Source organism: Ips typographus, unplaced genomic scaffold (genome assembly GCF_016097725.1).
Source record: "Ips typographus isolate SLU unplaced genomic scaffold, UJ_Ityp_2.0 IpsContig44, whole genome shotgun sequence".
NCBI classification, from domain to species: Eukaryota; Metazoa; Arthropoda; class Insecta; order Coleoptera; family Curculionidae; genus Ips; species Ips typographus.
The window spans coordinates 569,594-596,523 of record NW_028098575.1 but is presented as its reverse complement, the minus strand read 5'-3'; the positions used below and the strand labels follow the sequence as shown (position 1 = coordinate 596,523).

Genomic DNA, 26,930 nt, shown 5'->3' with positions numbered 1-26,930 from the left:
GTTTGGTCATCCCATCCAATGAAAATGTTCCAAATTGCTTGTGAGTGCCGGTTTTTTAGTTAGTTTTTGTGACAATTTTGGGAAAACGTTTATAATAATAAATTGGATAACATTATCAAGGTAATTTTCTTAAATATTTGATTTTGTGCGGTATTTGAGTGATACAATACGAAAGGGCCACCAAATACTGCATTTAAAACTATAAAATAAATTTGAGAACCAATCTAATGTTTTGATTGTGGTGGAACATCGGTTTGTTGCCATATTCATGGAAAATATCGATATTCGTAAAGTTGCAATTATGTTTTGATACGGAATAACCAATGTTGAGTGTTATTTTCTTTTAAAAGAAAGAAGAGTCAATAAACGTAGTATCATCTTTGTTTAAATAAAATCGTAATTATCCAAGAATAATCATTCGCAAATTCAAATCCGACTTAGAGCATGCATAGAAAGTCAATCAAGTATCAAATCACGCAATCAAGTTTCTGATTGTAAAAATAATTACCTTTATACCGAGACCGGGTACTAATTTGAATAGTTAATAGATCTTATAAGCTGTCAATAACTTTATCGGCTTTTATATCTGCGTATATCCTGGTCGTTCCGGAAAAAACATATAATTGCATTTCGCCTTTTGCAGTTGTTATTAATAAACAGCCATTTTGAATGAAAATTTAGAAAATTAATTTAAACGGCTGTTCAATAGAAAGTTGATGAAGTCTACTAAATAACGAAGATCTTGTTTTTATTTAACCATCTAAAGAGTAAGACTGCTCCAATTCCTCGGGACACCCATCCTTAATAAAGTGAAATGTTAAGGCTTCCTACTTTTTCTACTAGTTACAAATTTGTTTTAAAATTATTCGTTATTAAAAAAATACGGACTGTTATTAATTATGATTAATTAATAGTAATACATCCACTGGCATTCGTAAACAAGCATGCAACTGAACATTTTTAAAGAAAAAGGAGTTTTCTTTCTGTAATATTGTAATATTGCGGTAAAAGGCATAGTTTAGACTATTGTTTTCTTTTCTGTGTTATTTTTTGCTTAATATCTATTTTGATAAATCTGAAAATAGTAAAAACCATTCAAAACCCACATATACAATGGAAATCGGTAACATTACCATTCTACTAATTCGGTCATGTTGAAAGTTTAAGTATTGTATAAATTACAATCGATATATAATTACCGCCACTGAATTTGTAACACTAATTGTCGTTACTTTCTCAATTTACAGGAGAGTATGTGATAAAAGGAGAACTTGGGGCCGAGGCTAATTCTTCATGCGACTTAGGAGACCTTGCCTTACCCCTGTCCGAATTCTTTCTAGATGAAGCTCTAAGTTTAGTAGAACTTGACGATGATAATTCGCAACAGGTATTGTTTTACCATTCCTGGTTAAAACTGGCCGGTTTGAAAAACGCATACTTGCATGATTATAGAAAAATGCCTCTGGGCTGTTAGCAAGTCTTGAGGCTCTAGAAGAAAGCAACAAGAAACCAGGAGAAGCTTCAGAAGCAAATGCTACTGGCAGCGATTTAGGGGACGAGTTTGATTTGTTTGCAGACATGATTCAAACACCCCAGTTTCACCACCCTCATCATAGGGCTTTTCAGGTAAGAAATAAAAAAAATTGCTGCTTTTTGAATCATCGCTCAGTCAAAAGCACCGACGCATGAAATAAGATAAACACTCAACCATGACTACTTACCAAATAAATTAAGTAAGGAAAACTACCATTATCTCCAGTTTTTTTGAATTGGAATGTAATTTAAAAAATCTACCGAACCCTTAATAAATTCATTAATCGTTCAGGATCAATTCGAACATTCATTGTATCTCTCAGATATTTCTATTATAAAATCTTCAATTATTTTAAAGACATGCCTTCGGAACTGTAATATTATGTGGAAAACAGAGAGTGAAAAATACGTTAATATTCGCATATTCACATATATCATATTTACATTTTAATGAAGTATTCTATGACTGAAAGTAAATGAAAGTTTAGATAAAAGAAGTATGTTTAAAAACCCATTTTGTACTACGTAGTTAACAAACACATATTCAACCAAATGATAAAAACAAATGTTGATTTAATTTGTTGAATTTTAGTTGCAAATATTTAATTATTTACTTTTAAAGAACTGGGGAATATAGAAGGGGGAACAGCCCTATTTAAACTTTAAAGAAACATTATACAAACTTATTTACTCTGGTTATAGATACAATTCATTTTCAGTTAAAATATTATTTTTATCCTTCGTCATGTTATTGAATAGATAAAACCGCTATATAAGAACATCTTGGTATTTTTATAAGTTAAAAATCAACCTATTTTAAGTTTGTACATGAGATAAAACCTTCTGTAAGTTCGACGATCAGACCACCGTATCTAGAGATAATTTTAAAAGTTTTAAATAGGTACGTGGCTGTAATTATTCGTCTACACCAGTAAATCTGTAAGAAACTATCTCATTTAATAAATCATATCTTGAAAATAACCGCTACCACAAAGCGCTTTAGAAACGCATAGTAAAAATTTCAAAGTGTATTTTTATTATGACAAATGAACTGCGGAGTCTGAGGTAGTGTCTCCTTTTGTTACTTGTGGGTTCCTCTTGTCAAATTATCATTCGGCGAGGGTTTTAAAGCGCCATCATCAGTATATTCATCTTTTATGAAAGTCGCATTGTTAGGTACCTGTCCTAACTGTCAGTGCAGGTGTAAAATGGTAAAGGTTCACAAAAGAACTCCTAACCACATAGGGTTAATTTGTTAAAACAACAAGGGATTCAATGCTATGTTAATCCCGTTAATCGTCGTTCAAAAGTAGAAAGAAGACAATTTCCTTCTTGTTACTATTATAATAGGGTATAAATTAAACTTAAAAATTTTGAAATTTGAATCCCACACATTTACATTTACAATATTTTCCTAATTTTCTTGACCAAGTTAATTGAAAGTTAACATTCTCACAAATCTAAATTTTAGTACATATCGTTAGAATATATTATGAATAATGAAAAAGTATAATCGAGGTCATACTTAGTCTTTAAACAGATCAGACGGATGTCGTATAAGATGGAACCCTCGTCACAAGAATTAAATTAGAAAATAATCGTTTTTCTATGTTTGATGTTGAGTTTTGAGGTGCATTTTAACAAAACCATCGTGACATTTAATTTATTAGGTGTTAATAGTTCTCATACGAAATGTCAAATTTATCGATAAACTTTACTGTAATGGGTTTGTAATACCTACAGTGTAATAATTCTTCACTAGCTTCGTGTAGGGTACCTCTAACTAACGATTCACATTGTAGTATTGGTACTATAATATCACAATAATATTGATTTTAAGGGAAACAAAGCACTTTGTGGGAAGCTGGGTGAACCCTGCTGGCAGTCGCTCTTATCTTTTTAACTGTCCAAGTGGTAGAGTGCACTTGAGTTTGGGGTATTACTGAACAAAAATCAATATGATTGACATCCGGTCGGTATTTTATATAACTTATATAGGTAAAAAAATCGATTTTAGCAAAATTAATTACTATTTAAAAAATCTTTTGATCGGTGTGCGGATTTATCGGTATATCATGGCAATTTTTTCAAATAAGTTTTACGCCACTTTGTATAATGCCAGTCTGACACTTTCAGTAGATATTACAGAAAAAAAGTGTTCTCAAACGCAACTCAAAATAAAGTTGAGAGATTTGTTGGCTATGGCTAGTTTTGTTTATTTGTCAACCTTTAGTTTGATTAGACGTCAATTTTGTTGAATTAATATAAAAATGTTTCTCACACATCTCGAATTTCGTGAATTTAAAGCTCCGACATAATATGTTTAAAGAATTTTTTCTGTTTATTTTTGCATTTTTTATTGCAGCGATCCGTTATCGTTATGGAAGAATCTAAGAAACAAAATACTAAAAAATTTCATTTTCAGACGTTTAAAAAAACTAATTTTCTATATCTTAGCCATTTAGCTATAAATCCCCTTAATCGAAAGTCAGTCTAAAATTGTGTTTAATTCCTCGATCAAGTTTCGAAGCAAAAAGTAACGATTGCTATTTTCAGAGCCGCATGCCTCTCGTGCGCACTGTAAGCATGGAGCAGCGCTGGCAAGACCTGGCAAATTTATTGAGCCTCCCCAACCCCGGCGAGATCCACCCCTTCGGGGCTCACCACGCCCTCCCCAACTATCCCCACCCTCATGCTCACCCCTCTGCTTACGATACCAGGGGCGTCCTATTGCATAACGCTACGTTGCCTACACCTATGGGAGACTTAAATAGTACGATGCCTTATGGAAATTTAGGTTAGTTCTTATTTACTTTAATTTTATAAGGATTTATTGAAGTTGAATTTAGGTGGAACTATTGGAAATGCCGTAGCCACATCGATGAATCTTACGAACAGCAGTGAACCAATGGGCGAATCAAGCACGGCTCCGCATTACAAATTAGAGCCACCTTCCAATGACATGATGTATTATCAGGTAATTTATTTATTTTTAATTTAAGATTTGTATGTTTATGAATTGAAATCGACATTATCACTCCAAAGTTAGGATATATATATACAGGGTGTCCCGCGAGGTAAGGGACAAGGTTTCACTACATGTTCTTTAGGTGAATTCGAGTCGAAAATGTCTTATAAAAAAGGGTCCCCAAATGCTTCCTTGTCAAGATATGATTTTTTAAAATTTAATAGTGTTATTGTGCCGGAAACTACAATAATTCCGAAATAATAATTTTATTTAACACTGTGAAAAAACCTTTTTACAATAATTGTTCAAAGTGTCCACCTTCATATTGTAAGCATAGTTTAGCCTTTTTAATGATGTGGCTGATACCTTCCCCATTTTTTCCCAACACGGTGGTTATTTTAGGTCGTCAGCGATATTATTAATTTCAGCGATATTACTAAACTCTTCATATGTATCGAAAAGTATTAGTCCATATGCCCACAGTGGAGTAGTGAGTGTGAGAAAAAACAAAACTCGTCGTCTCCATAAAATATTTATTAATTAAGTTGTTATCTGCCTAACATGTTTCGGGTGTATTCAGACACCCATCTTCAGAGGCTTAACTAGATCACTAGTCTGCTGGCTGTCATTCTACAAGGGGGGACAGCTGAACCCAGATGTACTTAAGTGTACTTCTTCATATGTGCTTATTTACTATACATCACTAAAATCAGAATAAAACGTACTATTTTTTGGGCTAAAAATCCAAACGAAACGTCGTGTGGCAAATTTGAATCATTGGGAAAAAGTGGCAATAAAAAAATGCTTCTAGTTTTGGGATATTTCTTCAAATAAGGTTAGAAATAAATAAAAACAAAAAATATAAATTTTCAGTTTTTTTTCGGATATCTTCGAAAGTACTAGGATAATCGAAATTTTTAAAACTGCATTTGGTTTAATTTTGGCTTTAAATTGCGCAACTTTGCCCCAATTTAAACTTTCTCGTAATCCCAATGGTGAGGGTCGAATTTGAATTACCCTGTATATATTTCAGTAAAATTATTAAAGTCAAACAAATTTGTCACAAAGGCAGACAGCATATTATTGTAATTTCCATTTTATCGGATATGTTAAGGAAGTCAAAACTCTGCACTAGTTAAATTCCAATTAACCTTTACTTCTGATTTGTTACGTGTACAAATAACTGGATCACAAAATCGCAAATAAAAAAAAATAACAAAATAAAGTATAATTGAGAAACTGATAGATAAGGATTAATATACAAAAGTGCTTGTTTTAATTAATTCCATTATTTTACTCAAACCCCTAGACCCTCTTGTGAAGATGATGAAATATATAGCTTTCTTCGTGATTATTCACGCTGAACTCTATCAAACAAATATGTAGAAGTATTTTTGTGAAATGGACCTTTTTGCCGTAATCAAAAACACCTGAATTATATCTTTTACAATTTGTCTTTCACTTACCAATTATGTAAATAAGTTATTTTAATGTGGTTTAAGAATAACTCAGGATCGGAATTTGCTAACAACCAGACTGATGGTTTCTTATCTAATTTGCTTAATGACGAAGATTTGCAGCTGATGGACATGGCCATGAATGAAGGTAAGTCTAGCTATTTTTTCCAAATACTTAAAATAGTAGGTACATATATATTTTTTTAAATGTACTTATAAGTTTTATAACAAAGACAAACTGAGAGACGAGAAAGTGTGAAACACAATGACGTGAAGTTTAACTGTCACAACTGGAAACCAAAATTTGATCTGTCAAATGTCAAAACTGTTGTTTAGCGAGTCACAACACTTGCCATCTACGATACGTCTTTAGTTGAGATTATCGTCTATTCCTTTCGAACAGTATCAGTGAAAAGGGCTTGAAAAGTACAAATAAACCCCGATAATATGGTAAACGGTTTTTTATTTTTAGTCTAGCTTTTTTCAATTTTAATTAGTGCTTCAATTGTATTAAATCTTTGAGTTAGTTAACTTCTCAGAACCGCGTTACTTAAGTTTTTTAAACCAGAGAATACAGATATGACCCTGAATTTCTGGCACATAATATCGCTCGCTTGCCAAATATTCGGCAATTTGAAAAAATTTTATAAAAAAGTTTGGTCACTTTTATCCCTAGTTTAATCGGCCTTAACTGGAATTGATCGTAGGACGATGTATCCTGTAAAAACTCGAAATTAGGTCACTATTTAACGTATGTTTTGTCAGCAGAGCCTAAATAATAGTCTTGAAATAGCCAAGTCATTGTTGAATGTAGATAAAAATAAAACGGCCGAGTCTATTTTGGTTTGATCCAGTCAAACAATTTAGTGCATTGTGTTCGTTTTTCTAACAGGTGGTGTCTATATGCGAAAATTTTGAATCGTCCTTAAATCATATTCGCCGTTTGCTCAATTGATTAGTATTTGTCTGCAAATATAATAGCAGTTAATAATTAGGGTGGACACAGCTTCCTGTGCATATAGTTAATGAAAACCTCGTCGCTAGCTGGTTATCTGCGTTGCTGGCATTGGGAAAAATGAGGGATACTAAAAAAGTGTCTGGCAATTTAAAAAAAATGTGTTACGTGAGCAGTGCTGGTGCTGGTTCCTGTTACTCTATGTTTAGTCTATTCGGTTGTAGATATGTTTTACCCATATGTTTTACTACTGTAAGTACGCCATAGTTTTATTCTGAAAACGACGACTTGTTCCCATATAATTTGGTATAATTCTGTTTATCTACAGCAATAAAACAGTTAACATCACTTAGAGTAACCGAGTTGTTACAATGTAACGAATCAATTCTCGAAAATTGATAACAGAGAGTATCAAGAAATAAGGACAACGGGTCAGATACGTTTTGATCAAAACGCAAAATATTCTGTGGCACTGATGTATCCCATTATAAGTTCTAGGAATGCAATGAGAATATTCAGTGTAGTAATATAAACTGCAGTTTATATCTGCTTAAAAAAGTTTTATAAATTTGTAGAATTTACGTTACGCATTTCATATACAGGGTGGACCATAAGTAATCGGACATAGAGCTACAGCATATTCCTGACATCAAAATAATACGATTTAGCTGAATTGTCCTATACCGAAAGTTAATATTAAGAAAGATACAGGGTGTGAAAGTTGAAATTTTATTTTAGCTTTTTTGTCATATCTTCACGGTCTTTTGATATAAATTATTGAAAGTTGGTATAAAGGGGTTTTGGCAGGCGTAAAATACGATGCTTTCATTTGTTTTGTAGTAGCTGATAGGGGGCGCTAGCGGTAACCATCTCCGTCCCTTCAAGAGGTTCAAACTTTTTTTTACAGAACTGAAACGGCCATATGACTTCAAAATATGATTCTAAGATGTTTTCTACGTAAAAAAGGTATACTTGTTGTAAGTCTTAAAAGTCGACCGTTTTCGAGTTATTTAATCTTTTATTATTGCATGCATTTACATGTACAGCAGATTTTAATTACTATTTTTTTTTAATTCTAAGTAGGATTTGATACAAAAACAAAAAGGGCGTTCATAACAACTAGTTTTATTTTAAAGTTTACAAACATTTTTTAAACGGTCAAATTTACATACAGAAACTGTTATGTGTGTAACTTAAGGGTATACAGCACATATCGTATTAACATACGACAATGCATGCAATAATAAAACATTAAATAACTCGAAAACAGTCAACTTTTAAGACTTACAACAAGTATACCTTTTTTACATAGAAAACATCTTAGAATCATGTTTTGAGAGCATATGGTCGTTTCAGTTGCGTAAAAAAAAGTTAGAGTCTCTTGAAGGAACGGATATGGTTGCAGCTAGCGCCCCCTATCAGCTACTACAAAACAAATGAAAGCATCGTATTTAACGCCTGCCAAAACCCCTTTATACCAACTTTCAGTAATTTATATCAAACGACCGTGAAGATATGATAAAAAAACAAAAATAAAATTTCAACTTTCACACCCTGTATCTTTCTTAATATTAATTTTCGGTATAGAACAATTTCGCTAAATCGTATTATTTTGATGTCAGGAATATGCTGTAGCTCTATGTCCCATTACTTATGGTCCACCCTGTATATAAGCAAGCTAAAGGCCCAAATGTTTTTTCTTTTTTATTCTATTTATACTCAAACTATTTAAAAATATTCTAACTAAATTTATTACTTCTTTTATTGCAAATTTGTTACCAATTTTTGTCATAAATCAATATGTAAAGTCAAAAACTGACATTTTTATCAATATTATTATTATAGTATCTCATACGATGAGTGTTATCAGTTATTAAGTCCAACGTTTTCTTAAGTACTTAAACATGGAAAATTTAGTCTGATTAGGTACCTATATTAAATGAAGCAATTGTAAGGTTCGGATCAATTGTAACTACTTATACAGACGGTTATTTTTTATTTCCGAAACGTCTTGTTTACTAAAACGCACGAAACTTATCTGAGCTACTGAAAATAGCTTAGTCATTGAAATTAAGAAAAATATCTATGTTCGTGTGAGATAAACCATTATCCAGTACTGGTGCCTATAAGTGTTAACATTCAAATTAGTTGTTAGTTCGTGTTGCTGACGATCAGTAACGAATTTTTTCTCAGTTATTGCGGTTTTCAGAAAGTCACCTCGGCAACGACGCTCGCTTGTGACACTTATCTTATTTTTGATAACAGATATTTTAATTTAACTATATCATAGCACCGGTTTTTTATCTACGTAAATCTTCTTGGCAACTTTTGAAAATGAACGGAAATTCTACTTTGATAAGTTAAACGAGCATATAGTCGCGACCACTTCTCTGTTTCTACTACGTCAAGTTTTCTGTTAAATTTTTGGTACTGGTAGAAAATCGAACGTTGTATCGTCAATTTTAGAAAATAGTGTATTTGCTTATACTTCTTCGGTTTTCTGTGAAAGTTATGCATCCACAAGGGTATAGAAGCAACGAATTGGAATTGTTCTCCCTCTGTTCTTTATTCCGTTACTTCTTAAAAATCATGTGTTATTGTCGTTGTTGTTGTTGTGGTATTTGTTGTTGTGGATGTAAAATTTGAACTACATAAAATGCCAATGAATCTTTGCGTACGTGACCTCCCAAACAACAAATTTTTCTATACCGAAATACCTTCTGTGGAAACGGATCCTCACGTAGGTTTGTAGTTTTTGTCCCAATATTAAAGACATACTTATATAATCTATTCAGTTTCCAGTATTGATGTATTCAGTTATGCGATAAGACTATAAAGAACCAAAATTACGTCGGCGAATTTGATACTCGTTTGTGTTACACTACTAGACCATTTTTCAGTAATTGACTAAAAAATGTTTAAATATAGTACGATTTTTAGGACAAATTTACAATTCTGGTCGATAGTTTTTTAAGGATTTTTTTACTAACCTATTTAGAATACAACGGTATTGTCTCTTATTTGACGAATGGTTTCATTCATAATATTGTCAGAGTATTAATAATCAATTATTCTAAAAGTAACGTAGTGAGTACAAGCAAGTACAGTTGGTTGGCTCCATGTCTATTCTTTTAATAATAGTAAAATGAAAATCAATTTGAATTTTTAGAAAAACCAGGGGCAGGCTGATTTTGCAGTGACATATAGCACATGGTATGGTACGGTACCTGTTTTAATTAAACTATAGGGTTTTACAAAACGAGGACTTAAATATAGAAAATTATGATATATTGTTGTGTATTCTACAACATAACTTATCCTACATTAAACAACTGATGTGTAATTGTGTCGTACGTCTTTATTGATCGTTTTCTTGAAATATTCAACGGAAATTTAATGTTTTGAATTATGTATTTCAGGGATGTACACAATGCGCATGTTGGAAAGCAACAACACTGTGAGCAACTTGAGTATGAACGCAACACCAGTAGGTACCACTACCAGCATTTCCCGCCATGACATGGAACGCTTGGATACATCTAGTGACAGCGCTGTAAGTTCCATGGGTTCTGAAAGAGTACCTTCGCTTTCTGATGGAGAATGGTGCGACGCCGGTTCAGATTCTGGTCACACCACTACTGGGGAGCACTACCCCCAAGATTATCAAAACAAATACCGCCCGTTTGATTATAGTTACTCAAACTTATCTGAAACATCCCGTATGCCTCCTGTTGCCCAGAAAAAACACTTGATGTATGTAAAAAGATTTCACGCTTCGGGTTTTACAGAGTACAGAGACCCCGTTAGCAATTTTCATCAGGAAAATACTACATCGAGAGCTAAAGTACCCGAGGTAAAACATTCCTGTTCTTCTGAGTTCGGACATGTTCCTAGAGTGGACCATATTCAACACAATCACACGTACCATTTGCCCGCTGAAAATTCGGGTGCCATGCAACGACCGGTGTCTAGAGATAAGGGAAAATCGCGAAAGTCCGAAGAAGAACATTTGACTAGAGATGAAAAGAGGGCCAGGGCCTTAAACATTCCCATTTCCGTAGACGACATTATTAATTTACCCATGGACGAGTTCAATGAACGTTTGTCTAAGTACGACCTTAGCGAGGCTTAGCTCAGTTTGATTAGAGACATTAGAAGAAGGGGCAAGAACAAGGTGGCGGCACAGAACTGCCGAAAGCGAAAACTTGATCAGATTTTGAGTTTGGCCGACGAAGTGAAAGAAATGAGGGACAGGAAAATGTCGGTCATGAACGAACACAAATACTCTATGGTAGAACTGAAACGCATGAAAGACAAGTACCAGCAGCTCTACAGACACGTTTTTCAGGTAAGCGCATTTGCTAATGTTTGTTTAGGCTTAGTGGGTATTATTAATTACTATCATTATGTTAAGAATTGTTGTGCGTTTTACTTATCCGTAATTTATTTTTGTTTTGAATTATGTATTTCAGGGATGTACACAATGCGCATGTTGGAAAGCAACAACACTGTGAGCAACTTGAGTATGAACGCAACACCAGTAGGTACCACTACCAGCATTTCCCGCCATGACATGGAACGCTTGGATACATCTAGTGACAGCGCTGTAAGTTCCATGGGTTCTGAAAGAGTACCTTCGCTTTCTGATGGAGAATGGTGCGACGCCGGTTCAGATTCTGGTCACACCACTACTGGGGAGCACTACCCCCAAGATTATCAAAACAAATACCGCCCGTTTGATTATAGTTACTCAAACTTATCTGAAACATCCCGTATGCCTCCTGTTGCCCAGAAAAAACACTTGATGTATGGAAAAAGATTTCACGCTTCGGGTTTTACAGAGTACAGAGACCCCGTTAGCAATTTTCATCAGGAAAATATTACATCGAGAGCTAAAGTACCCGAGGTAAAATATTCCTGTTCTTCTGAGTTTGGACATGTTCCTAGAGTGGACCATATTCAACACAATCACACGTACCATTTGCCCGCTGAAAATTCGGGTGCCATGCAACGACCGGTGTCTAGAGATAAGGGAAAATTGCGAAAGTCCGAAGAAGAACATTTGACTAGAGATGAAAAGAGGGCCAGGGCCTTAAACATTCCCATTTCCGTAGACGACATTATTAATTTACCCATGGACGAGTTCAATGAACGTTTGTCTAAGTACGACCTTAGCGAGGCTCAGCTCAGTTTGATTAGAGACATTAGAAGAAGGGGCAAGAACAAGGTCGCGGCACAGAACTGCCGAAAGCGAAAACTTGATCAGATTTTGAGTTTGGCCGACGAAGTGAAAGAAATGAGGGACAGGAAAATGTCGGTCATGAACGAACACAAATACTCTATGGTAGAACTGAAACGCATGAAAGACAAGTACCAGCAGCTCTACAGACACGTTTTTCAGGTAAGCGCATTTGCTAATGTTTGTTTAGGCTTATTGGGTATTATTAATTACTATCATTATGTTAAGAATTGTTGTGCGTTTTACTTATCAGTAATTTATTTTTGTTTTGAATTATGTATTTCAGGGATGTACACAATGCGCATGTTGGAAAGCAACAACACTGTGAGCAACTTGAGTATGAACGCAACACCAGTAGGTACCACTACCAGCATTTCCCGCCATGACATGGAACGCTGGGATACATCTAGTGACAGCGCTCTAAGTTCCATGGGTTCTGAAAGAGTACCTTCGCTTTCTGATGGAGAATGGTGCGACAGTAGTATAGCAATGCCGGTTCTGCCTCATTTTGATGAAATGGTGAAGGCGCGAGGTTCTCGTAGCGTGGGGCCCGTAGCCCCGAGCCCCGAGCCCCGCCGTGGTGGTGACCACCGTGGCCCCGCCGTGTTGGTGACGTCACGTGGGGCCACCCCACATGTCACTTGTCACTTGTGGCGGGGCGGTTCATTTTTATGGGTGAAGGCGTTCGTAGCGTGGAGCCCCGCCGGGGGCCTCGAGCCCCGTGGGGCCCACCTGTCACTTGTCAAAACAGGCTCAAATGGTGAAGGTCAACCCCACCCCAACCCCCAACCCCAACCCCTAATAATAATAATAAGGATGCGTACGTCATTGGCGATTCAAACAGGTAATGGTTAACTTGCGACCCATTTGAAATGGTAACTTCTTTAGCAATAAATTCTGAACCTTGCGCCCGTTTAAGGTAAAACCTTGAATATCAACAGCAAACACTTTCATTTTTTTTTCGGAGAGAGCTCAACTTTTTAGGTCAACAGTCGGACACCTACTGAAAAATGATCAAAAAGTGATTTTCCAATTTCATACATGGTCTGACCAGGGTCACTACGTAGTAATTTTTACGCTTATTTTTCATGTAATTAGGTATTTGGCTGCAAATATATTCAAAAACAACAAATTATGCTTTTTGTTAATGCCCTATCAGTCCATATTTGGCACTTTTCCCACTATCGACACATAATTGTTGTTGATGTACGCTTATTTTTCATGTATCTACCCACAAAATATATTTAAAAACAACAAATATGGGGTTTGTTAATGTCCTATCAGCCCTACTATCAATACATAATTGTTGTTTTTCGCTTATTTTTCATAAATCTGACCACAAAAATATATTCAAAAGTGACAAATATATGTTTTTGGTAATGTCCTATCTCCCCTTCCTTTGGTCACAACTGCATATAAAAGCATAAGCGAACGCGGTAGTAAAAATAAACAGAGCTTTTCTTCCAAGTCAGTTTGCAGCAGCTAAGATACAACAAAGAACAATGTCTAAGTCACCTGCCATTAGTGATTGTGCTGAAACCCTCAACGAGTTGTGCAACATTGTTACACCACCAGAAATCCGGCCAGACGAAGTGATTGAAGAAGAAGAAGAAAACCAAAATAATGATGGCGAAGATGTCGTAAGTGAGACCTATAGCTGTTGCACGTATAATCCAAATATTGACGTGACATTAAGAATAAGGGAAGTGAATGATTTCTATGAAGCTCCAGTTGACAAGCGCATCCAAAACATTACTGGAGATGTTAATCAACGCGATAAGGATTGGTGGTAATGGAATCGTGCTGTACAACACCATGAATCAATAGTTTTTTGTAATTTCCATTATGTTCTCGAGATAAGATCTATAAATTTAATTATGAATATTTGCCTCGAATGTCATGAAGATTTTGGCGATGAGTTTTACAAAAAAGTGGCTTATCACTACAAGGGTGTGTCTTTTTTGCTAGTGCATGAGCATAACTATTTTCATATGAATTGCGATGTGTGTTGTAAAGCTACAAACGCCTATAATTTCAATTTTTCATGTGTTTGGGGCAACAATATACATACACGTTTAGAAATGATAAAATTATGGGGAGCACGAGAAGAAGAAGAATAAATGTGGTTTTTTATACTTTTTGGTTCTTTATTTTTCCACACAAAAACTCTCTTACAGCAGCAGCAGCAACATTGTTTTTTATTAGTACCCCCACTTGAAAAAACAAAAAAAAACTTGTTTATTTAATTTACTTTGCTAACAATTTCACTAAGTGGTAATTGCTCCATAATACAATCCTGAATTATTACACAATAAGCTTTAGTAGCTGCGGGTATACCCACTCTTGTTTCAATTTCTATTTTAACATCAATAGCAGATGATTTTAGGCTATCATCACGCCGAGAACAGTCAATAACAAAAATACTGTGGGTTTTAAAAGCATCATAATCCAAAAGTGTTTCCCTCCTTTCCGCTGAATTAAAGAAACTCGATGCAAATTGTACATAGTTGTAGTGGGCGTCAGCATAATCATTATTGGTAAAATTTAAATTCAATCGCTCATAAGGATAATATTCACCGTTGAGAAATAGTCTGATATCAGATATATTCAAATTATCAAACTGAGTTATGTCCTTCATAGCTTGATTAATTCTGTTTGTTTAAAATCCAACGATTATGTAAAGAGGGCAATCTACATCTGTAGTTGGTTTCACACTCCAAATCTCTTTTGTAGAACCTCCATTAAGGCTAGGTAATTCATGTAGTTCCCATTTTCGGAATGGAATTAGAATGGGTTTATCGTTACGTAATGATTTTAGCAGCTCAAGTTTAGTTTGATCATTGGGTGCCACATGTTTGACTTTTAATTCAATATTATCAATAGTTAAGGTGAATGTTGTATCATCCTTGGATACGAGAACACAATTAGTGTCAGTTCGTGAACGAACGAATCTAAAAGTGTGTCTTCCACTCATAATTACTTGATAATCTTGGAAAATGCCAAAAAAGTGTTTTAAGGGTATCCTCATGTAAAAAGTACCATCCGTATTTACTGACACATTCTCTGGGTAACTCCAGCTGGCTGTTTTTAAATGATTTTTATCACTTGTATTGTAACACAGATAGCCACGAATTAGGCTGACAATTCCGGGATTTTTAACATGTTCAACTTCAACACCGTTTAGTTCATAGGTCATGGAATCAAAGAAAAATCCTGCTGCATTATTCACTAATTTCACATCACCCGTTCCCGCTATTTTTGATAGTTTTCCTTTAATAGACAAAGCTGCATCGCATAATAGAACCCAGGCATCATTGCGGTTTACAGTTATCTCAATAATATCATTGTTTTGAAAGGATTTTATGTATGGTAAATACGTTCGAAATTCGATGTGATTAATGGAATTGTCGCTTGTAGGCAGTTGGTAGAGGTCTAAAATTTGGCTTGACAACATAGCCGATTGAAGATAAGAATAAACTGTTGACGGTAGATAACGTTCCGCTTAGGTTTTTACTCCTGCTGTGCCGCAAGGGAACTGCTGACGGTGTACCATGCACTTGATTTTTATAGGGTGTGATCACTAAGACCATTTTTTTAATTCCAATCGAATAATAATTTCTTCGCCACGAAAATTTACTAAATTAGAATTCTGATCAAGAACTTGTAGAGTAATGTTACTGATATCAGTACGATCGATCGGTAAATATATTAAATTTCGCGGCACTTCGTCAATTGGAAATCCGGGGTCGCTGTTTATCGGAAATTCGTAGATGGTGTGTGAAGGTCGATCGTTGTAGTAAGCTCCTTGTGTTATGTTACTATCAATATGAATGGTTCGTACTTTTACAATGTTTACAGGTAGATCGGATTTATGTACTTCACCAGCTTTTAACAGCCGATGTGAAAAACCCAAAAGTCCGGCTAATGAATTCTCAGGCCTAAAGTCTATGTCGAAAGTGGGGTGAAATATTTCACACTTTAAGGTATTATTATTTGGTCGCAAGAAAAACGTTGGCTCTCCTTCTTTAACTATATTGTTTGACCCTTGTTGAAAGAAGCTTTTTAAATAATTGTATATATCGGTTATTTCATAAGCTCCGGGAGGAATGTTGATAGATTTTGCGGATTCGGTGTTATCTATATAATGAAATATACTGTTGCTTGTTTCGATGTTGGGTATTGTATTATACGAATGAAATCCAATTAAAGCAAGACTATATTGGAAACTTGGGTTCAAATTGATGGGTATGGGGAGGTCTATAGATAAAGTTGATTGACGTCCTTTTAAAGTGAAGATTAAGGACATACTGACTGACAGTAGTGGGATTGTGGGGTATTTTATAGACAAATGTTACTAAACAAAAAAACATAAAATTTTATTCAATTACATTATATAAAAATTCAATACAAAGAAGGCCGCAATTATATGTGTTGAATTTCTGATAACGATCCTTATTGTATAATATTTTAACATTAGAACCAAAGTAACGAACTAGTTCTTGTGGTGGTTTTAATTGGCCGAAACTATCAAAATAATTTACAGTGTTGCCATGTTTTTTGTATGCCACCCAGTGAGTACCTTTATGACTGAAGAGTCCAAGTTGACTATACCACATTCCCTGTATTTAATAGTTTTGGGAAGCGTATCTCGCATAAAGACCCCTCTAAAATGAGGTATTTGCAATTGTTTTATATAATTTAAAATTTCATAATTGCTCAAGGCATGTTTGGGAAGGGCTATTGGAAGTTTTTTTTTTAAATATAACCCAAATCCCCGTTGCGTTTTTTTCAGATAAAGTCCCGAGCCTTTCACTCCAATTTCCTCAGTTTTCTTTTTATCTCCTGTTAGTTTATTTTTTGCATTTGTAATATCTATGACATTCTTGGCGACAGTTGATGCACCCCCAGCCAGTGCTCCAAGCGCTCCTAACGCCGAGAGAATTGGTAAAAGTGGTAATATTCCCCCCAATTTTTTATCATCAAAAGGGATGCTTCGGGGAATTCGAATTTTTCTTTTACCTCTTTTACTTTACGCAGCACTTTTTTCACCAAAACTTGAATTTTTCGCCTTAACACGGTCCCAAGCTTGATTTTCTAATATTGCATCAGCTTTATGTCGGTCTTGTAACGATTTATTTTTGCTGTATGCAAGATCGTGCTCTTTGCAGGCACTATCTAAAGGATTAATTCCAGTGTCTCCTCTAGCTAACCGTTCTTTCACATGAGTTCCGGGTCCACACCACTGATAGGAAGGTAGATGTAGTTCAAAGGGTAATTTGTTAATTAGGGAGTTGACAATACCAGCACCTGTGTGCTCTTGGATTATTAACATACTACTGAAGTTACCATCTGTAAAACAGCTATATAAATAGGTTGTTCACCTAAAACAAGAACCATTTTTCTCTATGAAAATGGAGGTAGTGCTGCAAGACATAGATCTTCCAATAGAGAATTTAGACTTTAAAACAACTGAAGATGTAAAACATAGCAAATTATTGCCGAACTGTTTTCGCGCCATAATTTGTGGGCGAAGTGGTTGTGGAAAGACAAACCTGTTTTTATCGTAATTGTTTAATGTGAATGGATTACGATTTGAAAATGTGTATGTGTTTTCAAAATCTCTTTTTCAACCTAAATATGCGCTAAGTGTTAAAAAATGTTAAAGGTGTGGGGTATTTTCCCTTTACAGATAATGATGAGCTAATTGACTATCAAAATGCTAAAAAGAATTCCATATTTATATTTGATGATATTGCATGTGAAAAACAGGATAAAATACGTTCATATTTTTCAATGGGTCGACATAATGACATTGATGTTGTTTACATTTGTCAAACGTATTCGAAAATACCTAAACAATTAATCAGAGATAATTGCAATGTAATAGTTTTGTTTAAACAAGATGATGTGAATTTGAGACATGCTTTTGATGAACACGTGTCACCAGACATGACTTATGATGTTTTTAAAAAATTGTGTTCTGAATGCTATAATGATAAGTTTGGAGTTTTAATTATTGCTAAAGATTTTGATTTAGATAGTGGGCGGTACCGTAAGGGTTTTGACAAGTATATAAAAGTGTTGTAACTGTTTGTATACTTTATTTCCGTTATGAAACTCCTTAGTAAAGCAGATGCAGAGCGTATAAGAAGAATTGCCGAATTGAGCCAAAATGTTCGGAAAAAATATCAATCTCTTAAGCTAGGCCGATCTGAAGAGGACAAAACGTTGAACGAATTGTTCAAACCAGTTACAAAACCACTTGCTTTAATTCTAACGCAACAACAACAACAACAACTAGTTCAACCTCATCAAGAACTAAAACCTAAGAAATTGTTTGAGGCGGAGGAGGAGGAGGAGGAGGAGGCTGAGGGGGACGATGAGGATATAAATAATGAAACCAAAATAGAGCAGAATAGTGATGACACAAGTGATGACTATTATGAATCTTCTGATTCTGACTACTCTAAGATTGCACAAACATACATCACAGAATACCTCAAGGCATCGCCAAAAATAGATATAACATTTGGACCTGCATTTAATAAAGCTGCCGATAAATGGACTTTAGGAAAGTCAGATCTCAGTTTTAAAGATAATGGTGATATAATAATAAACGGTACACGATTTAAAGGAACTAGGGGGCTTTACAATTTGTTGTTTTACAAAGATCCAAGTGATTTTGCAACCAGCGACCATGAGAATTATAAAAAAATTGTAAATCTGACTAATTTATACAGAACAGACTTTCTACCTGGTGGGAAAATAAAGGGGAGTTCATCTGCTAAATATAAGAATCTTGTTCGTAATTATCTATTACCTGCTCCCACACCTCAGAAAAAAGGTGGTGAAGTGAAAATGATTTATAATACAAATCCAGTTGACTATGTATGGTGGAATGATGTCAATGAACTAGTTGACCGATTACGACTGTTATATGCATCGAAAGGGGCCGGCAATACTTCCCATGATAATGAAATCGCATCAATAATTGAGGAACTTAAAGAAGCAAATATTATTTATTAGGTCTCAGTATGAAAATGAGTCTTGATAAGTTCGGACGTCACTCCAGAAAACAAGCTGCAACAAGTTACTCCAAATCAGTGTTACCCCATACACCTGAAGGAGATATTGATGCAGAAAATTTGAGAATTTGTAATTTAAAACCACCTATAGACAAAAATGATGCAACTACTAAGGAATATGTAAATAATTTATTGTCAACTGGTATAGGACAGATAAAAGATATAAAAATAAAAATGAGTAAGGAATATGTAAATAATTTAATTGCAATTTATATAAGAGATATAAAAAATGATGTTGATAAGGCGCATGATCTACTTAAGCAACAGGAAACTATCTTAAAAGATCTTCAAAAACAGTACAAGCTCTGGTGCTATAGAAATGAAACCTGTGTAGTTCTCCCAGATATCCCCCGGTGATGTCTAAAGAAAAAATTCAGCTTATTAACGAGTTACATAAACCCATTCGAAAAAAGTTTCCTAGACGACGTACTACTATTAAGGGTTTGAATGATCTGTGGCAAGCTGACCTTGCTCAAATGGATATGCATGTTAGAGAAAATAAACAATTCAAATATTTCCTTGTTGTCATTGATTGTTTCTCAAAGTACGTTTGGACTGAACCTTTGAAGACAAAATCGGGTGAAGAAGTAACTGCCGCATTTGCTAAGATACTACAACGGGCTAAGACTGGACCGAAAAATCTTCATACGGATCATGGAAAAGAATTCTATACACACACAGGTTTCAAAATCTCATGCAAAAATAGAATATTAATCATTATAGTACCTTCAGTCAAACCAAGGCCGCTATAGCGGAACGCTGTATCAGAACGCTTAAGGAAACTCTTTATAAATTTTTTAGTTTAAACGGAAGTCACAAATGGATTGGTATATTAGCAGACATTGTTAAAAACTACAATGAAACCATACACTCAACTACAAAAATGAAGCCCGTTGATGTTAATAAGAAAAATGAAAAAAAATTGTTGTCTACAGCATATAATAATATTAAAATGGTTGATTTAACAAACAAATTTAAGGTGGGCGACTTAGTACGTATTAGCAAAGCAAAACATGTTTTTGAGAAAGGATTTTTACCTAATTGGACTACTGAACTCTTTAAAATTAGTCAGATTAAACTTACAAATCCTGTAAGCTATTTATTGGAAGATCAGCAGGGTAGACCCATAAAAGGGGCTTTTTACCGTCAAGAATTACAAAAAACCCAACAACCGGAGGTGTTCTTGGTTGAAAAAATATTGCGAAAGAAGGGTCAAAAGGTGTTAGTAAAGTGGCTTGGTTTCGACAAATCTCACAATAGTTGGATAGATATTAGTAATAAATTATAATTTTCAAATGCTTAAAAATCTGATCAATTAAGTTTAAGCATCTTTGAGAACCCAACAAAATTGAAAAAATGACTGCCTCCTATGACAAGAGTTGTATATTAGTAATAAATCATAATGCACATGCGTTAAACTAATAAAATAACACACACACAGCTTATCACTCTAAAATTAGTAGTGCTTCAATTTTCATTAAAGCAACATGTGTAGTGAAGTATTAGTTAGATCAGGATGTTACTGAGCTTTTAAATATGTATGAGAAAGCTACGCATAAAAACATTGCATTTAATGGGGGCAGTCAACCAGAACAACAGTGTTATCTGCTGAACACCACTTTTGCATGCCCCAGTAGCGGATTTGACATTTGTATTGGTCTTAATATGTCAATGGATTTTCAACCAACTATAAGGATTCCAGTGGCAAACGGTACATTTTGTTTTACCGAAAGTGAGTGGAAACACCTCATTATCAATCTTCAGTGGTTTCAAAACAATTACTTTAAGAATAACAATGACGTCAGCATGCAAGTTTCATCCTGCAACGGCTTAATTACGACACACCTAATGAATGATAACACTAAAGTTCTTGCGTTAACCAATCAGGACGCCACATTGTACTTAACGGAAAGTAATGTATGCGATTTGTGCATTATTGATTGGTTTTTTATAGACACTAAAATTAGTGAGTTAAAAATATTGGATTTTGCCAAATATTATTATAATTTTGTAAATGTATTTCACGACTATATAACTGTTCATCATGTTTCTGTAGATAAAATTGAAGCTCTTGTACGCGTGTTTTGTAATATTAATTCTCATGTAGAAACATATTGTATAAGGGAGTGTTTAGCTAATAACAAAAAACAGCTTATACAAGATTTGCAAAACAATAAAAAACTATGAAAACGTGATTGAAGTATTTCACTGGAACCCTAACCTATGACAAATAAACCAGTTTTAAATTAATTGTATATCACTTTCTTAATCATATTACTCCCAACTTCCTTGCAGTAATGAAGTGCTTAATTGTGTTTTTGGTTTTAGTTAGCAGTTGTTGTTGTGATGCTAATTTTAGTGCTACAGATTATTTAACTAAATATGGTTATCTTAATATTTCAAGTGCAAATGAAAACGCTCAAACAGATCTAACGGATGCCTTAATGGCATTTCAAGAGTACTACAGCTTAAATGTAAATGGAATTCTTGATGATCAAACATTAGAATTTATGAAAAAAGCTAGATGTGGTGTGAGTGACAATGCATTTTCACTTCAGGGAAAATGGGGTAAACAGAAATTAGTTTGGCATATTGCTCACCCTACCACTCCGTTACCACATACAAAACTAGTGCAACTAGCCTCGCAAGCTTTTAGTGTGTGGAGCAATGTTACTAATTTAGAATTTATAAGAGACATTAGAAACCCGGATTTGATAATTTCATTTGTTAGCTATAACCATTCTAACCAGGTTAGATGCTTAAAGAAAAACTGCCCTTATGATTTTGATGGGGTAGGTGGTGTATTAGGCCATGCGTTTGGACCACATGGACGCAATGGAAGTACTTGTCTCGAGATTCACTTAGATTCTTCAGAAAAATGGTATCTAGGTACAGATAAAGCACCTTCAAATGAGCACAGCTTCATAGATGTTTTAACGCATGAGATTGGTCATGCGCTCGGACTAGGACATTCAGCTGTTCCCAAAGCCATCATGTATGCATACTACAACGATAATTCACGCTTACACTCGGACGATATTTTGGCCTATTCAAAGTTTATATGGATTTAAAACTTCTCCAACTACTACTACTACTACTACTACTACTACTACTATTGTGCCATCTCGCACCGTCTATAAACCTACTCTGACTAGTACCATGCACACACCCTATACACAGCCGCCCTTACCGTACAAGCCTGAAATTAAGCCGCAACTTGATACAGGGTGTCCCACGACGAAAGACCTCGATTGATATTGGAAAAAGTATAAATAGGAGAGTTTTGAAAATTTGGTAGGATACTGATGTGGGCATGCCCAATCCAACTAAAATATTTTCAAGATGGTTGCACTTCCGCTTATACCGGAAGTCGATCACAACTTTCTTATTTTAAATAGAACACCCTATATATTATTACATATTTGGATTCCTCACAAAATTCTGACCAACTTTAGTATAGAATGCCCTATGCCTATCTCTAGCCGTTTTCGAAATATTTGATGTTTTTCCAAAAAAGTGACAGTTGCAACGCTCAACATATTTTTGTACTATGTTAAAACCGTATTTCATTTTGCAATGAAACTTTGGGTTATTGTAAATAAAGGATCGTTTTATTAAACTGAGGGTGCGTAACGACTCATTTGTATACAGGGTCGTCAAAAAAAAATCATAAACTTGCCACTAAAAAAAATGAAAAATCTCAAGTTTTTTAAATGGAAACCCCCATTTTTTATGACGGAATCATTTTGAGCATTAAAAATTACTATAAGTTTCAATTTACTTGCCTATACCTAAATCCAACCCATTTCGTTTTATTTGAGAATAAACATTTTTTTATTAGGCTGCATGCTCGGCTGCATGGTTGGAATTAGCTGGTACTCTAGTTGGCCATGCTTTTGACACACGGTGATTTTGGAGACCTGCAGGCCATGTTAATAACACTAGTTTTGAGTGTTTTGACAACTGCAAATATGCCGTCGCGGTTACGTTATTCAAACCAAGATTACTTAAATCTGTTTATTATTTACGGAGAATGTGATAAAGTTGTGAGTAGAACATGTGAGGTATTTGCCGCTCGTTATCCAGAAAAACCAAAGCCATCACGAAAAGCTGTCAAGCAAATAATTGAAAATTTTAAGAATACGGGATCTGTGAAGATAAAAGCTATTAAAACAAAACCAATCCTTAATATTACCAATGTAGAAATTGCAATTTTGGGCTATTTTGTTGCAAATCCAACTTTGTCAATAAGACAAGTTTCCGTAGAATCAGGCATATCCAAAAGCTCAATTCAGAGGATCCTGAAGAAACATAAATTTCACCCTTTTTCATTTAAATTAGTGCAACACTTAAAAGAGGTTGACTTTCCGAAGAGAGTTGTTTTTAGTGAGTTTTTGCTGACTAGTCACTATGGAGATGAATTGTTTTTGAATAATATTATTTGGAGCGACGAGGCCAAATTCACTAAAAATGGAATGTTCAATAGACATAATTCACACTACTGGTGTGACATAAATCCACACGTAATTAGAGAGAGAAATTTTCAAGAAATCTGGAGTTTTAATGTTTATTGTGCTGTGAGGAATGACCAAATTGTTATGATACGTTTTTATGAAGAAAATTTAAACGGTATATCGACTATGTTAAACGACAAATTGTGAAGTTCTGAAACTTAATTTAATGCTATGTTTTTATTGTAGGTGATCGATAACTAGCTATAATTCAAGATTTATAAAGGGAATACTTGGATAATTTACCTCTAGCCGACAGAAGACGGGTAATTTATCAGCATGATGGCGCACCTCCTCATAATGGTCATATTGTCAATAATTTTCTACAAGCTACGTTTGACGACCGGTGGATTGCTAACAACGGACCGTTTCAATGGCCACCCCGGTTGCCAGACATGTCAGTTTTAGATTATTTTGTATGGGGCGCAATTAAAGATGAAGTTTACAATCTTCCTTTAACAACAAAGGAAAATTGTATTGAAAGAGTGAGAAACGCGTTTCGTGGTTTAAGCCCAAACGCAATAAGAGCAGCAACCCATGAGCAGCTGATCCTAAGGTGCGCAAAGTGTCACGAAGCTGAAGGTCGAAATTTCGAACATTTGTTAAATTAATTATTAATATAATTACAAAAATATGTTGAGCAATGCAACTATAACTTTTTTGGAAAAACATCAAATATTTCGAAAACGGCTAGAGATAGGAATAGGGCATTGTACACAAAAGTTGGTTAGAAATTGCAATTTCTACATTTGTATTATTAAGAATTGGTTTTGTTTCAATAGCTATAAAATTTTCAATTATTTGCTTGACAGCTTTTGGTGATGGATTTGGGTTTTCTAGATAACGAGCGGCATATACCTCACATGTTCTACTCACAACTTTATCACATTTTCCGTAAATAATAAACAGATTTAAGTAATCTTGGTTTGAATAACGTAACCGCGACTGATTTGCAGTTGTCAAAACACTCAAAACTAGTGTTATTAACATGCCCTGCATGTCTCCAATATCACCGTGTGTCAAAAGCATGGCCAACTAGAGTACCAGCTAATTCCATCCATGCAGCCGAGCATGCAGCCTAATAAAAAAATGTTTATTCTCAAATAAAACGAAATGGGTTGGATTTAGGTATAGGCAAGTAAATTGAAACCTATAGTAATTTTTAATGCTCAAAATGATTCCGTCATAAAAAATGGGGGTTTCCATTTAAAAAACTTGAGATTTTTCATTTTTTTTAGTGGCAAGTTTATGATTTTTTTTTGACGACCCTGTATACAAATGAGTCGTTACGCACCCTCAGTTTAATAAAACGATCCTTTATTTACAATAACCCAAAGTTTCATTGCAAAATGAAATACGGTTTTAACATAGTACAAAAATATGTTGAGCGTTGCAACTGTCACTTTTTTGGAAAAACATAAGTGCAACCATCTTGAAAATATTTTAGTTGGATTGGGCATGCCCACATCAGTATCCTACCAAATTTTCAAAACTCTCCTATTTATACTTTTTCCAATATCAATCGAGGTCTTTCGTCGTGGGACACCCTGTATATGTGATGTAAATCCAAGTGATTTGTTTTTCTTAATAATGCATTACAACTTATATATCCTACATTCAGATCAAATATGGATTATGGATTTACAGTTTAAGAAAATGTCTAAAAAGAGTATTTCTATCTACTCTGTATTTCCTTTTTTACCTAAAATAGAAAAAATTACGGCTGCCTATCAAAGACCTAATAATGAATTAGTTTTAATTGTAAATAAGGAAATCTATGTTATAAACGATAAAAATTTTAAGCTAAGTAGAAAACTTTATTTATCAGATCTACAGATTCCCTTTGAAAACGATTTGATTGGGGCAATCAACACCTATAGCGGGAAAACCATATATTTTTTTAGCGATAATTATTATTGTATAATCAATGAATGTTCCTTCACTGTAGAAAACTATGGGTATATTTCGAAAGACTTTAACGGAATTCCTCCAGCTATAAATGGAGCTTTCCGTTATACCAATGGGTTGTTGTATTTTTTCCAAAATCAGCGCTATTTTGAATATGATGAATTTTCAAATGCTTTAAAAAAATCTGATCAATTAAGTTTAAGCATCTTTGACATTCCCTGTCCAAATTTGTCTTTGTATGAACAACTTAAAATACTACTTACTCATATAACAAAGGTTGTAAATAAATAAAAAAAACATGTATAAAGTACATAATTAGCAGGTTTATTACAGCCCCCACAAAGCACGCCTATTTCATGTAATCTAACTACATGATTACAATGCTCACAAAAATAAAAATCCATTATTTCAGAACATCGTAGGGAATTGAGAAAGTCCACCTGCCCCTTCGCCTCCTCCTCCTCGTTTTCGTGTGGCGCGAGTAACAGCTCTTCAAACGGAAGGGGTGGTATTGGCAATAATAATTCTTTAAAACAACAGCAATTTTCTGCATCCAAAACGGTTTTACTCGACACCTGATCCATTTCAAACACCGTCATTATTTTTTTCTCTGTCTAAACTAAAATAGAATTTTTACTGTAACCTCATCACAAATGCATAATCACTTGCGTGGGTGATGCAGTTCATGCGTGGGTAATGCAGTTTATATGTAAAATCTTGGCTTTCACGCGAGTCAAGTAAATTAATAATATAAACATTTGCATAGGAATGACCTCATATATTTTATTCCTTTATCGCATGCATTGGAAATGTGGTAAGCGAGGCGGCAATGTGGTAGACCACCCCCCCTCCCCCAAATGCATATAAAACCAGTCAACAAGAGTTGAAAACATTAGTCTACGCACAAACGTACCTATCTACCTTAAACAAAACAATCATGAACCTAGCCAAAATTAACGAATCCGGCAGTTTGGTTGAAAAACCTCTACTAAAGTTTCAACAACTTGAATTAAACCAATTGTATCCCTTGCACAACCTAAAAGTGGTCAATTCAAAATTTGGTGATGTGGTTCGGGCCGAGTTGTCTGACAGCGTGGTGTTTTTGCCTAGTCGGATGACGACACCCATTAAAGACAGTTTGGCGGAGTTTATACCGCTGAAATATGGCCTAAAATTTTTAGGTATGAAAGTGGTTAGTGGTTTATCACCAACACCAATTGTGGAAATAACGGAAATTTGTAAGTATAATTAAAATATATTTAGGTGTAATACTA

The 26,930-nt window shown here is 34.6% G+C and overlaps 1 protein-coding gene across 1 annotated transcript in view; it reads left to right on the top strand.

Annotated features, from left to right (window-relative positions):
* LOC145739821 (uncharacterized) overlaps window positions 1-13,075 on the top strand; it is a 49,157-nt gene extending 36,082 nt beyond the window's left edge. Inside the window, 9 exon segments of the mRNA XM_081995176.1 lie at window positions 1,248-1,387; window positions 1,453-1,626; window positions 4,090-4,330; window positions 4,383-4,510; window positions 6,004-6,106; window positions 10,333-12,314; window positions 12,381-12,387; window positions 12,439-12,996; window positions 13,041-13,075. Of these exon segments, the coding sequence (XP_081851302.1) occupies window positions 1,248-1,387; window positions 1,453-1,626; window positions 4,090-4,330; window positions 4,383-4,510; window positions 6,004-6,106; window positions 10,333-12,314; window positions 12,381-12,387; window positions 12,439-12,996; window positions 13,041-13,075 (3,368 nt within the window).
* Window positions 13,076-26,930: the final 13,855 nt, after the last annotated feature.